The sequence below is a fragment of the Narcine bancroftii genome, chromosome 6 (genome assembly GCF_036971445.1).
Source record: "Narcine bancroftii isolate sNarBan1 chromosome 6, sNarBan1.hap1, whole genome shotgun sequence".
Lineage (NCBI taxonomy): Eukaryota > Metazoa > Chordata > Chondrichthyes > Torpediniformes > Narcinidae > Narcine > Narcine bancroftii.
Window position 1 is genome coordinate 35,149,651 of NC_091474.1, and position 16,368 is coordinate 35,166,018.

The 16,368-nt window shown below is 41.0% G+C and overlaps 1 protein-coding gene across 3 annotated transcripts in view; it reads right to left on the reverse strand.

Annotated features, from left to right (window-relative positions):
- Nucleotides 1-1,211: 1,211 nt before the first annotated feature.
- LOC138735938 (aurora kinase C-like) overlaps nucleotides 1,212-16,368 on the reverse strand; it is a 29,293-nt gene continuing 14,136 nt past the window's right edge. For 2 of the 3 annotated variants that reach the window (XM_069884619.1, XM_069884620.1), the window contains exons 6-10: nucleotides 12,713-12,851; nucleotides 9,989-10,137; nucleotides 6,783-6,957; nucleotides 4,467-4,625; nucleotides 1,212-2,175 (exon numbers count right to left, since the gene is read on the reverse strand). In XM_069884619.1, the coding sequence (XP_069740720.1) occupies nucleotides 1,981-2,175; nucleotides 4,467-4,625; nucleotides 6,783-6,957; nucleotides 9,989-10,137; nucleotides 12,713-12,851 (817 nt within the window). In that variant the 3' untranslated portion in view covers nucleotides 1,212-1,980. The remainder of the gene's footprint in view (nucleotides 2,176-4,466; nucleotides 4,626-6,782; nucleotides 6,958-9,988; nucleotides 10,138-12,712; nucleotides 12,852-16,368) is intronic. The other variant, XM_069884621.1, reaches the window with a different exon arrangement.

The following is a 16,368-nucleotide window of genomic DNA, read 5'->3' on the forward strand; positions in this document are numbered from 1 at the left end:
GAGATTACAAGAGCAGGGATGAGAGAGCTCAGGAGATTCACAAGGATGATTTGGAGAATGAAAGGGTCATCACGTGAGGAATACTTGACAGCTCTTGGCATGTACTCATTAGCATTTAGAATGAGGGGATCCCATTGAAACATTTTGACTGTTGAAAGGCAAGGACAGTAGATGTAGGAAAGAGGTTTCCCCATGATGGGAGAACTGAGCTCAAGGCGCAACTTCAGGATCAAAAAGAGCCACTTAGAACATTTGTATTTCTTTAGTCCGAGGATCGTGAATCTGTGGAATTTGTTGCCATAGATAGTTGTGCAGGCCAAGTCACTGGGCGGATTTAAGGCAAAGTTTGTTAGGTTCTTGATTAGCCAGGACATCAAACCTTTGAACAATTCTATTAATTTTGATGTACGAATGCTTTAAATAAATGGTCACACCCCAAATTTGCTATAGGGCTTTATGCATTTTGACTAGTCAATTGGCATCCTATTAAATTTCATTGGGATTGCTTACACATTCAATAAAAGCTGACATGTTTGAAATACAAATTGTTCTACTTGTACAGAAAGTTTAGAGTAAAAAGTTAGTTTCTGTAAGTATAATTTTTCACCTTTTGAAAGTGATTAAAAGTACGTTAGTGGTTGCGCAATTCTGGAGATTAATGCAAAAGTCAGGATTAAGACCCAAGTATACACCAGACAGATCCTGAAACTATTCCACTTGTTTAAAAAAAAAGACAAGGACACAGTTCTAAGGCTCAATAATTTCATGAAACAAATTCACTCTCATCTGAATTTCATCAAGAGTGAAAACCTGCTAGTACAGCGAGAGCAAGGTTTAAAATGGATCACAGCACCAGCTTTATCACAAGGGCAATACAGATTTCCACTTTGACGAATGCTGCAGTGCCCACAATATATGGTGAATGAGCAATTTGGCATCGGTTCTAAAGTAGTTACATCTTACTTTTATGAAGTTCCTGAGAAACCATTCATAAACCAAAAATTCAAAGCAAAGACCCATTGACAATCAGAGACTATTTACAGAAAAGCAAAAATGGGTTTCTTCGTACAAGCAAATTTTTGTAATTCTAGTGTTTGCAAAGCAGGGTTTACCCGAATTCTCATTTTGAATTTGTACATTAGAAGTCCATAAATGCCAGTAAAGGGAAATGTCAAGACCCAAATGTAAATTAGAAAGACTGAGGGAGAGGCTACCTTTTTGAAATTAACTTTATTTTACAGCAATTATTACAATATCAATTGAAATTCATTGTACACATTACAAAAAAACAAACAAGTTTATACTTTGGGTCAAGAAATGACAGAAAATTAATACAAAGTATGGTTTAGAAACTGAAATCTTGCTATGTGGATCCATCAGCAATTGTCTTATACACACTGTTGATGGAATGTATATTTGGAAATATTGGATTATTTCGACAACAGCAGAATATAGTCAAGTTATTTGTGCAACCTGAGGTAAATTAACCGAAGTGAACAATCCAAAGAACTGACTTCAAACTATGTAAAATAAATTAGTGGGGAAAATAAACACCATACATAACAGATTCTCCCCTTCTTAACCAGTCCAAGTCAGAATTCAACTCCAATTTTAAGGTCAGGTCACAAATGAGAACTGATACAATCATCCATACTTTTTGAACAGCAATATCATTTTTGGAATTCAGGGTCACAATTTCATTTGCTGGTAGAAATGTTTATAGTACACATGAACACCATACAAGTTGCAGTCTTTAAAAAGGCTACCATGCTATTAGTGGGGCTGTAGGGAACCTAACATAATCACAGATTAAAAAGGGCAAATTGAGAAATTCACCAATTTTCTACAAGCCCAAGTTGAAATAGTAACACCAACATTCCAGCATCCAGAACCAGACAAAGTGGTGGCTGCAGGCAGTCAGAAGAATGGTTATTGCACTGCAATGACTCAAAAATAGCACCTTTTCCATTCCTTTCTGGCTTAAAGATTGGGATTAGATGAAGTTGAAGGTTCCTTTTTATAACTCCCTGTAGTTGGTTTAGTGGAATTTTTAACCACCCAGGAATGTTCAAGAACACCTGTCAGAGCTAGCCGTTGATTGGGGTTGTGTTTAAGCAATCTACTAATGAGATCCTTTGCACCCTCTGAGAGGAATGATGGAAAGTCAAGGTCAACCTGAAAAAAAAAGTTTTACCTGTTAGCAATCTTTGAAAAGTAATACAAAATATTCCTGCACCATCAATTAAACAACTTATTTTTTCCATGACTAATGTTTGCCACTGAATTCTTCTTTTAATCATCCAAAGACCTCAATTCTTGAATTTTCATGCAACTTCATTGACAACTCAAATGAGCATATTGCACATTAGATTTGGATATGTACAGAAAATAACATACCATTAAGTACTATTCAAACAAATTCAAACAGAAAAAAAACCACACTCCAATTTCCCCCTTTCTGGTCAGGAATATCAAGAATCCACCCAAAGCAGGTTTCTGATTCAGTCCCTTAACTGCAAGAGGAGCATCCATTGAAACAAAGTTAATGAGATGTGGCCTTAAAGCATGAAATGTAACACTGTGTATTTGAAATGAAATCAAAGTGCAATTATTATCAAGCCTGCTCTACCATTCAATGCAATCATAGCTGATCTGATACACCAACCTTTTCCTCATATCCCTTAATTCCCTTACTATATAGAAATCTATCCAAGCTTGTCAAATATATTTACTGAGGTCACTCCATTACTTCAATGGGCAGGAAATTCCACAGAATCACCATCCTCCATCTGAAATTTACTACCCTGAATTTTGAGGCTTTGTCCCTGGTTCTGGTCTCCCCTACCAATGGAAGCAATTTTCAAAATTGTGTTTCATCAAATCCCAGTGAGTATAATCCCAGACAACTCAATTTTTCATCTGTCCAACTCCATCCCTGGAATCAACCTGGTGGAATCAACCTGGTGAACCTCTTCACTGCCTCCAAACCCAGTACATCCTTCCTCAAGCAAGGAGACCAGAACTGAACACAGTACTCGAGATGCAGTCTCACCAGTACTTTCTACAGTTGCAGTACAGGTACACAATCCTTTATCCGGAACCCTTGGGGGACAGTGTGCTCCGAATTTTGGATTTTTCCAGATTTCGGAAAGCCCACCCGAATTGTGCTGCTGTATCCACCCCCACCTCCTTCCAGTCGCCTGACCGCCTATCTCCCCACTTACTGGATTTTGGGGCTTTCTGGATTTTAGATGTCTGAATAAAGGATCATGTATCTGTACAACCTGTTCCCAAATTCAATCCCTCTCACAATAAAGGCCAACATTCCATTTGCCTTCTTGATAGCTTGCTGTGCCTGCAAACCAACCTTTTGTGATTCATGCACAAGACATTCCAAGTCCTTCTGCACGTCAACACGCTTCAATTTCTTGCTATTTCAATATCCTGACCTTCCATTCTTCCTTCCAAAGTGGATAACCTCCCATCTGCCAACATTGTACTCCATCTGCCAGACCCTTGCCCACTCACTTAACCTATCTATTTCTGAAGACTTTCCACATCTTCTGTTCAATTTGCTTTTCCAATCAATTTAGTGTCATCAGCAAACTTTGATTCCTTCCATTCTGTCCCCTCATCCTGATACGGCAAAAAGTTGCGGGCCCAGCACCAACCCTTGCAGCACACTGCTCACCACTAATTGCCAACCAGAAATGCATTCTTGCACCCCAACTCTGCTTTCTTTTAACAAATCCTCTATCCATGCTAATCCATGACCACAAATTCCACATATCCTCATCTTCTGTTTTAAAGTGTGTTTAAAAAAAAAAATGCAGCACCTTATCGAACACTTGAAAATCCAGGAAAACAATTTCGACCTGCTCTCCTTTATCTACCATGCTTATTATATCCTCCAGTAAATTTGTCAAACAGAAGATGCCCATTTCTTTTTTAGTGGTAACTTCTAGCATTTTCCCAACAACAGATGCTAAACTGGCCTTTAGTTCCTTGGCTTTTGCCTACATCCTTTTCCTTGGCTTTTGCCTACATCCTTTTCCTTGGCTTTTGCCTACATCCTTTGAATTTGCATGGCATTCACCATCTTCCAATCCACCAGGACCTGCCCAGAGTAGAGAATTCTGGTAAATCACTACCAAAGCCTCAACTGTAACTTCTGCCATTTCTTTACCCTGGGATGCAACCCATCAGGACCAGAGGATTTATTTATCTTTAGACACAAGTTTTCTGAGTACGACCTCTTTAGTAAGTTATTACATCCAGGTCCTCACCTCCCATCTAGTACATCTGTTCTTAGCATGTTCAACATGTCTTCCACTGTGAAGACTGACAAAATAGTCATTCAAAGCCTCAGCCATTTCCTCATTATCCAATATCAATTCTCTTTTCTCAACTTCCAAGGGTCTTTACAGTCAGTTTTTATATTTTGTGCTAATCTTTTCTCAGTCTACCTTCCTTTTCTTTATAGCTTGTTTTGTGGTTCCTTGTTGCTTCTTAAAGGTTTCCCAATCTTCTGGTTTTCCACTGCTCTTGGTGACTTTGAACCCACAAGCTTTAAGTTTGATGCCTTCCTTTATCACCTTGGTTATCAAAGGCTGGCAGTTACTGTCCTTTTTTTTTAATATAAAAAGAATACAATTTTGTTGAGCACCATGAAAAATGTTTTTTAAGATCCTCCACATAGCCCATGTTCTCAGTCTACCCTAGCCAACTCCTCCCACATTCCCATGTCATTTCCTTTGTTTAGATATAACACTTGTTTTAAACCAAACTATTGTACCCTCTATTTGTATAATAAATTCATTCATACTGTGATCACTCTTTCCAAGAGGATCCCCAACTATAAGATCGATAAATTTTACTGTCTCATTGCACAGCACCAGATCTGGTTCAGTAACATGCTGTTCAAGAAACCCATCATGTATGCATTCTATGAAGTCCTCCTCAAGGTTGTCTCGACCAACTGGATTCACCCAATCTATATGCATGTTAACATCTTCTGCAGTAACTGTTCCTTCTTTACGTGCCTTCGATATTTCTTGGTTTATTGCATGTGCCATTGCAAGCTCACACCAAGACACAAGAGCAACTTGTCCATGAACTACTCTTTGCAGACAATGCCGCTTTAGTTGCCCATTCAGAGCCAGCTCTTCAGCGCTTGACGTCCTGTTTTGCGGAAACTGCCAAAATGTTTGGCCTGGAAGTCAGCCTGAAGAAAACTGAGGTCCTCCATCAGCCAGCTCCCCACCATGACTACCAGCCTCCCCACATCTCCATCGGGCACATAAAACTCAAAACAGTCAACCAGTTTACCTATCTCGGCTGCACCATTTCATCGGATGCAAGGATCGACAATGAGATAGACAACAGACTCGCCAAGGCAAATAGCGCCTTTGGAAGACTACACAAGAGTCTGGAAAAACAACCAACTGAAAAACCTCACAAAGATTAGCGTATACAGAGCCGTTGTCATACCCACACTCCTGTTCGGCTCCTCTACCGGCATCACCTACAGCTCCTAGAACGCTTCCACCAGCATTGTCTCCGCTCCATCCTCAACATTCATTGGAGCGGCTTCATCCCTAACATCGAAGTACTCGAGATGGCAGAGGCCGACAGCATCGAATCCACGCTGCTGAAGATCCAACTGCGCTGGGTAGGTCACGTCTCCAGAATGGAGGACCATCGCCTTCCCAAGATCGTGTTATATGTCGAGCTCTCCACTGGCCACCGTGACAGGTGCACCAAAGAAGAGGTACAAGGACTGCCTAAATAAATCTCTTGGTGCCTGCCCCATTGACCACCGCCAGTGGGCTGATATCGCCTCCAACCGTGCATCTTGGCGCCTCACAGTTTGGCGGGCAGCAACCTCCTTTGAAGAAGACCGCAGAGCCCACCTCACTGACAAAAGACAAAGGAGGAAAAACCCAACACCCAACCCCAACCCACCAATTTTCCCCTGCAACCGCTGCAAACGTGCCTGCCTGTCCCGCATCGGACTTGAAAGCCACCAACGAGCCTGCAGCTGACGTGGACATTACCCCTCCATAAATCTTCGTCCGCGAAGCCAAGCCAAAGAAGGCATGTGCCATTGTAATGTTATTGGGTGACCTATAGATAAATCTCATTTTTTCTCTATTGTTCTTAATCTCTACCCAAATAGACTGAACATTTTCCTCCCAAGATCTTGATTCATCTTTCACTTTTGCTGCAATCTCATCCTTAACTAAGAGTGCTACCCCACCTCCCTTATTACCCAATACCCTTGGATATTTAATTCCAAATCTGCTCCACTCAACAATAGTGTTTCTGTAATGGCCATTAAATCATACCCCCCTTGTACTATTTGTACCACAAGTCCACTGACCTTTTGTATTCAGATAAAAGTGCCCTTATACACAATGAGCTTCTAAAATTTGGTAATCTTTGCCTCTTTTGCACTCGACTTATTCTCTACTCATTTATCTCTAACTTTTGTTTTTTTACCTACCCTCCTCATTTACTTCATCCATCTCTCTAATCTGTTAAACCCACTCCCCTACTATTTAAAGTTCTGTCCACAGATCTAGTTGTTCGATTTGCCAGGATCCAGGTTTCATCACTGTTCAGATGGAGCCTGTCCCTTTTTAATGCCACAATTAAAATTAACCATACTTTAATCTAATCCCATTTATGGGAAACTGAATACAAAATTATCTGAGAACTCATGGGTTTGGTCAATGAGAAGATATCCAAATACTGCAAAACCATTTGTCCCATTTACTTACTTTAGAAATTTTCCGAAAGGTTGTCTGACGATCAACTGCTTCAAATGGAGGATGACCAACTAAAAATTCATAACATAGAACACCAAGGCTCCAAAGGTCAACATTCTCATCATGCATTTTGCCCTCAATCATCTCTGGTGGCAGATAGTCCAAAGTGCCACACAGTGTTGATCTCCTAGAAGTAGGAAAAATAGGTTTCAAACAAAGGACAAAAATAATTAGGCCAAATGATAAGCAATTCACTTTTCTTATTTGGCACAAATATCAAGACACAATTCAATAATTCTGACTTCCAAATCTGAAACTCTTAAATTAGTAGCAGAAGTTGCAAAGCAGAAGTTTCCATTTTTCTCTCATATCCAGCTAAAGTAAATTACAAGTCAAATTCAGTAAAAGAACTGAAATTAGTCTGATCCTTGAACAAAATCCTACATGCGCAACAGCATAGCAGGTGATGTTTTAGTTCTTATCATCTACACAGAAGAGTTCAATAGAATAAAATTAATGAGTGAAGTTGTACAATTTTTAAAACTGATTAGCCAAGGCAATAATAGTCCAGTAGCTATGGAAATCTACCACAAAAGGTAGCCTTGGAAATTGGTCAGCAAAAAGCCAATCACACAGCATTAATAGCATGGATCACTCAAGGTAAGGAATTACTAAGTGCAGATGCTGGGATCTTGAGCAAATAATGAGAAGCTGGAAGGATTGGGGTCAGGCAGCATCCATGGAGAGAATGTCAACTATTTGGGTCAGGAACTTTTATCAAGACCAAGCAGAAAAGGATGATATCAAATACAAAGAAAAAATGGGAAATATGTGATCGGAGAGAAGGCAAGAGCAGAGAGGTTAGAGAAAAATAAGATGGGAATACAAAAATGGAAAACTAGAACCAGATAGAGATTACTGAAAATTGAAGAAAGTTTATGCTGCTCTTCAAATATATACACTGAGGGGGGTGGAAGAAGCTCAAGCCTGAAATGTTGGTAATGTATATCTTTTCTGTTTGACCAAAGTTTTTCCAGCTTTGCGTTTGTGCTTCCATCACAGTGCCTGCAGACTTTCAGGTTTTACTCACTCAAATTTACAATTGAGGTGCTTTTTTTCTTCAATGCAGAGCTCTCTAGTTCCCGTCAGCTTTGTGGAATTTATCCTTTACATTAGACTTCATTTCTTCCAGATCTTGAGAGTAGCCATAGGCAAACAGGGGAGGTGTTGAAACTTTCTTTGGTACCAGTCCCAAGCACTTCCTGTTGTACTTTTCAAATTTGACAATTTGCTGCTAACTACCATCCTTACCTTAAATTTACCTGGACTCCTAATCATGAATCCTGTCTCCATCTCAAGATTATAAACTAGCCACATGCAATTATTACAAACTCACCAACTACCTGGATTATATTTTCCAAATCCTAAGCCAAATTTGCTTCTGGATAAGGCTTTCCACTCAACATCTGTAAATGTTCTCAATAAAATTGCATTCCTCCAACTGCCACTGATGAAGTCCTTGCTTACAGCTTCTCCAGATCAGGGACAGAGTCCCTTTGGCCTTCGCAACCCACCTGTCTCTACATCCCACAAATACCTCAACTTCAGTGCAATTGCATCACTAGCCACATCTTCTCCTCACTGCTATCAGCTTTGAAGAATCAGTCTCCCCATTCTGCTCTTTCAATCCTCTTTCCTTCCTTCTAGACATTGGTACTTGTGATTACAGCAGTAAGTGCCCAGTCTTGTCCCCACAATTTCCCCCTCACCTTCAGCCATGGCCATGAATTGACCTTGAAGGTGAGGCAGAGCTTCATCTCACAATCTACTGCACCTCTTCTCTCTTTTTGGCTTGGCTTCGCGGACAAAGATTTATGGAGGGGGTAAATGTCCACGTCAGCTGCAGGCTCATTTGTGGCTGACAAGTCCGATGCGGGACAGGCAGACACGGTTGCAGGGGAAAATTGGTTGGTTGGGGTTGGGTGTTGGGTTTTTCCTCCTTTGCCTTTTGTCAGTGAGGTGGGCTCTGCGGTCTTCTTCAAAGGAGGTTGCTGCCCGCCAAACTGTGAGGCGCCAAGATGCACGGTTTGAGGCGATATCAGCCCACTGGCGGTGGTCAATGTGGCAGGCACCAAGAGATGCACCTCTTCTACACCGATGCAAATTAGTCAACCACTTTGCCAATCACCTGTTACAAGTCCAGCTAGAACCATTCCAATTCTCTTTCCCCACCCTCCCCACCCCCATGTGTTTGCTCTGCCTCATTCATTGCCAAGTAAGGCCAAACTAGAGGAAATTGTTCTAAAGCAAAGAGCATGATGACTTCCCCCACCCCCCAAATTTTAGGTAAACACCTCTATATGGTTCTATTGCTTTTTACACTCATCCTTGTTTTTCCTGCTTTCACCCCCTTCCAGTGGTCTCACCTTGTTGCTATATTTCCTCTTCCATTGAATTCCCTATCACATTACCCCCTCCCAAACTTCCTCTACCCTTTTCTCCCCAATAAACGTACTTTCGTCTAAAGGGCCCAGACCTAAATCACTGAACAATTTTCTCCATGGATGCTGCCTGACCAAGTCCTGTCAACTTCCCATTGCTTATTAAAAAGATTCCACCAACTACATTTGGTTTCTGCTATGCAATTCCATGGATAGTGTCTGGCCCACTTTCCCTCCAACATCTCAGAATTAGATAATGTTGGAAAATTCCTATATTATTTAAAGCTCATTCATTTTCAGATGGCTTGTATATACATGAGGACTAGTGCCTCAGTTTGAGGTAAAGGAATTACTATAAAGGAAATAGGGAAGTCAGAAATCTCCTGGGGCCATGGAAAGAGAAAATAGAATTTGCCCAATTATGACAAGCATGAAATATTGCAAATGAGCCATATTAGAATATCAATCCCTGCAATTATTTGGAAATTAACTGGAGCACACAAGCTCCAAACCAGAACAAATGCTGAATCTCCTTTAAGAACAGAATTGAACATAACCTGATTGAAATGGTTACACTAAGATACATTTTTCATCCACGCATTCATGATCTAGAGAAATTTCATAAATGCTATATACATACACTCACACATACAAGTGCACAACAGATTAAAACATTTGCTTAGTGCAAGATACAATATTGTTTTAGAAGATGTCAAGTTTCTCTGGAAAGGATTACAGTAGAAAAACTGAATGACAAATTTAAATACAATACTGCACCTGGACCCTGGAGCATGCACAGACCATCCAAAATCTGCAATTTTCAGTTCTCCATTCACTCCAAGCAGCAAATTTTCTGGCTTAATATCCCTATGAATCACTTTCTTTGAATGGCAATATAGAAGTGCATCAGCCAATTCTGACATATACTGCAAAGAAAAAAATCAATTATCCCACCAATACCAAGTAGCCACAAACATTTACAAGTACTTTAAAATCCGTTATCCAAACAAGCAACCAGCAAAAATTGTAGAAAAGAAATGGCTAAAAATATGTAAGTTTAGAATTAGCGCCCCCAAGTGGTCAGTTCACTAATCAAGAAACCATAAAATTTACCAGTCCCCATAGGTGCTGGATATTGGGGGTTTACTGTATTTGAATCATTCAAGAAAAATGAAAACACATTTGGTTCACTCACTGTGATTAAAGGTGAACCTTTTCTGGTATCATGATTATTACACATTACAAAAACAGAACAATTTGATGTTAGTCAGATCAGAATCCAAAGCAAAAATTGCCTGCAGACAAGGCATAAAATAACTAATTCAGTTCCATTTTCGTTGAATGGAAACCCAGAATATTTTACTTAAAGGGATTTGTACACTTCTTGAAGTATGCCAACCAGAAATGAACAATGGTCCATCTATTAGATGATGGCAAAGATTTATCATTAATTTCAAATATTGCAGGAGTTAATAAAGTCATCCATCCCATGAATTTAAGTATCAATTTACTCACATAGGTCTCTGCTCCTGCAGTGTTCAGAATAGCAAGTAATCTTTGTACTTTATTTATGTTCTACCACAATGGACTACTATATTACCAATAATTTTGTCTACCATTTAAATGACCATCCCTCTATCCTATACAGTCATGCTGCATCATTATCCATCTGCTAATCCTGATCAAGGGGTTAACTCAAAACATTGACCAACCATCTTTGTATGGATTCTACCAAATCCAGAGTCCCCTCAGCTCTTTTGTTCACATCATACTCTAGTCCAGTGGTTCTCAACCTTTTTCTTTCCACTCACAAACCACTGTATTCCCTATGCCATAGGAAATAAATCTGTGATTAGTAAGGGATTGCTTAAGGTGGTATGTGGAAGAAAAAGTTTGAAAGCCACTTCGAATCGTACCTAATCGACTCGTTATGAGCAGCTTCGTTACTCCAAAGGAAATGGGCCAATGACCATTTTTCTCAAGCAAAATATTTCAGTAACAATTGGGTCTAGAGCACACATACCACCTTAAGCAATCCCTTCTCATCAGAGCACCAATGGCATAGCGATAACAAAGTGGTATGTGAGTGGAAAGAAAAAGGTTGAGAACCATTGCTCTAGTCCTTATTTGCATATTTCAAAATGTCCTTGGTGCTCCTGAAGTTAGGAAACTGAGGAAATCTTCACCTCGCTTCATTAAAAATCAACCAATTGCTCAAATGTTGAGATCAAGAGCATTCACGACGAAGTACATGAAGATCCTCTTCCAAAGCTAACATGCATATGGATCAGGCAAATTGTATGTTTGGTTTTATTCAGAGGATTTAACTACAATCTAAAATTGCTTACAAGAAATACCTAAACAATTATGTTTTAGCTTTGGTGTCACACCACAGGGTTTATTGGATTGGGCAAGGAGAGGTGAGTAATTCATCATTATGTACAGAGGGACTGCTGTGAAAATTTCGGCTGGTTTCTGGAAATCATGGGTGATCAGCAACCAAGTTACACAAAGGATAGAATATCGATCTATTCCAGAGGATAGAATAGCAGGGAACTTCAATGAAATGCACAAAATTCATGCACTTGACAAGGATGCAGCAAGGAGATTTTCCCTGGCCAAGTTGGGGTCACTCTTAAAATGTGGGATAAATTTCCAAATTGGTAACCCTTAATTCTCTACCTCAGCATATTAAATAATTTAGGGATACAAGATAGGGCAGGAAAATGTCATTGATCTTCCGCCATCTTGTTGAACAGGCCTATCTATGTCTGCACCCACATTTTAATCCATGCTGTTTAAACATAAAGAGACACCAAATACATTTTGAAAATCTTTTTAAACACAAATCTGAATTCCTAGGCATCAAAATATTGCATCCCATTTTACTAATGCTGTTTATCTTCCAATTTGAAGAGTTTGTAGATTACGAATTCATTTTTCTCTACCACATTAAACAATGCCGAAAATGCCCGTTAGTAGAGCAAACATTACCTTCAACTGGTGATTACTCAAATTACAGCAACTTTAAATTTGCCGAATAACTGAATGTCCAATGAGATATCTGAATCCCATGAAATCAAATCTGACTGCATTTTTCCAGGTTATTTTAATTAGTAATGTGCCTCAAACAGGTTTAGGCATTGAACCTTGCAAATTTCCAAACCAAGCCCCTTAGCACTGTACTAAAGCTCAAGCTGGATTTAATTTATGACCAGTTGCTCAAAGGCCCAAAAACATACCACTGAAGCATTTAGTGAGCAAAGGAACCAAAAGAATGTAGTTGCCATGCAGTGCCATCTGCATCCAGCCATGATCCAGCTCAGGAGTGATGACACCATGAATATTTAAGCTTGCTTCCAGAATAGTTTAAAAATCAAATACATCTGATCATAAAACACAAAACATGAGAAAAATGCAATCTTGTCTTAGCCAATTGCTTTAATAGCAAGCACATGTATCAGTCCAACAATTGCTCAAATACAAATGGTCAACTCGTACCGTAGCACTTCGCCCATCATCAAATTTTCCACATTTCTGCAGCTGTTTGTAAAGTTCACCATGAGGAGCATACTCCAAGATCAAATAAACTTTGGAAACATCATGGAAGTAGCCAAAGAGTCTTAAAATATTGGGATGCCTGTGGATAGAAAATCGTCATGACTAAAATGTCAAACTGAGGGCAAGATCGAAGTATGCAAAAATACAAAGGGAAAGTGTTTAATGGATGAGGCAGGAACAATGTAATTTGGAACAGATTCACAGAAAAAAGCACAGATGTGTAGGATGTTTAGGGACCACTTCCACAGGGTTCTGGATAGGACTGGATAGGTTCTGGATAGGACTTCATTAGCAAGCACGTGTCCCATCTATGTGCAAGCACGTGTCCCATCTATGTGCAAGCACGTGTCCCATCTATGTGCAAGCACGTGTCCCATCTATGTGCAAGCACGTGTCCCATCTATGTGCAAGCACGTGTCCCATCTATGTGCAAGCACGTGTCCCATCTATGTGCAAGCACGTGTCCCATCTATGTGCAAGCACGTGTCCCATCTATGTGCAAGCACGTGTCCCATCTATGTGCAAGCACGTGTCCCATCTATGTGCAAGCACGTGTCCCATCTATGTGCAAGCACGTGTCCCATCTATGTGCAAGCACGTGTCCCATCTATGTGCAAGCACGTGTCCCATCTATGTGCAAGCACGTGTCCCATCTATGTGCAAGCACGTGTCCCATCTATGTGCAAGCACGTGTCCCATCTATGTGCAAGCACGTGTCCCATCTATGTGCAAGCACGTGTCCCATCTATGTGCAAGCACGTGTCCCATCTATGTGCAAGCACGTGTCCCATCTATGTGCAAGCACGTGTCCCATCTATGTGCAAGCACGTGTCCCATCTATGTGCAAGCACGTGTCCCATCTATGTGCAAGCACGTGTCCCATCTATGTGCAAGCACGTGTCCCATCTATGTGCAAGCACGTGTCCCATCTATGTGCAAGCACGTGTCCCATCTATGTGCAAGCACGTGTCCCATCTATGTGCAAGCACGTGTCCCATCTATGTGCAAGCACGTGTCCCATCTATGTGCAAGCACGTGTCCCATCTATGTGCAAGCACGTGTCCCATCTATGTGCAAGCACGTGTCCCATCTATGTGCAAGCACGTGTCCCATCTATGTGCAAGCACGTGTCCCATCTATGTGCAAGCACGTGTCCCATCTATGTGCAAGCACGTGTCCCATCTATGTGCAAGCACGTGTCCCATCTATGTGCAAGCACGTGTCCCATCTATGTGCAAGCACGTGTCCCATCTATGTGCAAGCACGTGTCCCATCTATGTGCAAGCACGTGTCCCATCTATGTGCAAGCACGTGTCCCATCTATGTGCAAGCACGTGTCCCATCTATGTGCAAGCACGTGTCCCATCTATGTGCAAGCACGTGTCCCATCTATGTGCAAGCACGTGTCCCATCTATGTGCAAGCACGTGTCCCATCTATGTGCAAGCACGTGTCCCATCTATGTGCAAGCACGTGTCCCATCTATGTGCAAGCACGTGTCCCATCTATGTGCAAGCACGTGTCCCATCTATGTGCAAGCACGTGTCCCATCTATGTGCAAGCACGTGTCCCATCTATGTGCAAGCACGTGTCCCATCTATGTGCAAGCACGTGTCCCATCTATGTGCAAGCACGTGTCCCATCTATGTGCAAGCACGTGTCCCATCTATGTGCAAGCACGTGTCCCATCTATGTGCAAGCACGTGTCCCATCTATGTGCAAGCACGTGTCCCATCTATGTGCAAGCGAAGAAATGAAGGGTAATGAAAGTAATGAGATAATGAGATCAGTTTAAGGGTAAAGGAGGCAATGTGTGCCTAGAGACAGAGAAGGTTCTAAATTAATACTTTCCTTCCTATTCAGAGAAAAGGAACTTGGTCAAGATGAGGTCAGTACAGAATAAGCTTGGGTATTGGCCCATGTTGAGATGTGGAAAGAGGAATTGCTGGATGGTCTTGAAAAGATTAACACTGACAAGTCCCTAGGGCTAGACAAGCTATACCCAAGGTTGCTGTGGGAAGAGGAAAGAGATAGCTTGGGCTTTGGGATGATCTTTCCATCCTCCACCACAGGGGAGGTGTCAGAGGATTGGAGAATGGCAAATGTAGGGAGAATCCTGGGAATTCTTTACTAGCGAGTCTTAACTCAGTGGTGGAAAAACTATTTGAGAGGATTCTCAAGAACAGGATGTATGAGCATTTAGAGAGGTCGTCTTCTCAGGAAGAGTCAGCATGACTTTGTGAGGGGCAAGGTCATGCATGCCTCATGAGCTTAATGGAGTTTTTTTGAAGCATTACTAAAATAAATTGATAAAGGTAGAGCGATGATACCATGTATATGAATTTTAGGAAGGCATTGGACAAGGTCCCCAATGATAGACTCGTTCTGAAAGTAGTGAAGTACAGGATCCATGGAACCTCGGCTATGTGGGTTTAGAAATAGCTTGCCTTCAGAAAGCAGAGTAGTAGTGGATGGAAAGTGTTGTGTGTGGAGGTCTGCAGGAATCTGTTCTGGGACCACTACTCTGATTTTTAAAATAAATGACCTCAATGAAACAGAAGGAAGGGTCAGTTTGTTTGCAGAGGATATGAAGGTTGGAAGAGTTGTGGATAGTATTGCAGGTTACAAAAGAAAAAGGATGTAGCGTTGGGTTGAAAATTTAGAGGAACACCATCCAAATCCATGCATCTCTCAATATTACAGCACAGGTTGATAGGATAGTTGAGGCCTTTGGGACACTGGGCTTCATTAGTCAGTTCCAGAGCCTTGTCATGTTGGAACTCTGCAAATCTCTAGGGACCACAGTATTGTGTTCAGTTCTAGTCGCCTCATTAAAGGAAGGATGTGGAAACTAAGGAGTGGCTACAGAGGAGAATTACCAGGATGTTGCTTTGATTGGCCTTTTGAGGCCTTTTCACTTTGGAGTGAAGGAGGAGAGGTGACTTAAGAGGCATGTCTACAAGATTCTGAGAAGTATGGAGAAGGACAACCCCAGCAAACACCAGAGGACATCTGTACAAAGTGAAGGGAGGAAGGTTTAGAGGAGACACAAGGGCTATTTTTTGTTTCATTTTATTTATTTAAACATTTGTGGGTGCCTCAAATGCCTTGCCAGGGGTGGTGGTGGAGGCTGAAACATTGGAGACATTTATGACAGTCATATGGATTAAAAAAAACAGGATTATAAGATAGGAAGGGTTTAGTGTTTTTGGTAGTAATATACTGTATAGGTCAGCACAACATTGAGGGTGAAGGGCCTGTACTGTGCTGTTGTGTTCTACGAGATAGTCTTTCTAACCCCTCTCCCCTTCCCAGTTGAATGCCAAATACTCAAGACGATTTCAAGGCAACAGCAGAATGTCTAATAAAATGTACAAGGCAATCTTCTCTTTGGGTTATGTGAGGTGTCTGAAACATGCCATGGGTGGCAGAAGTAGATATGATAGCAAAAGTTAAGAGGCATTGAAACAGGAAGAGAATAGAGGGACACAGATCATGTGCAAGACGATAGAATAATTTTATTGGCATCCTGGTCAGCAGACTTGGGCTATGCGGTTCTGACCCAAAATTTCAATTTGCAAGAGATTCCTTTTTGAC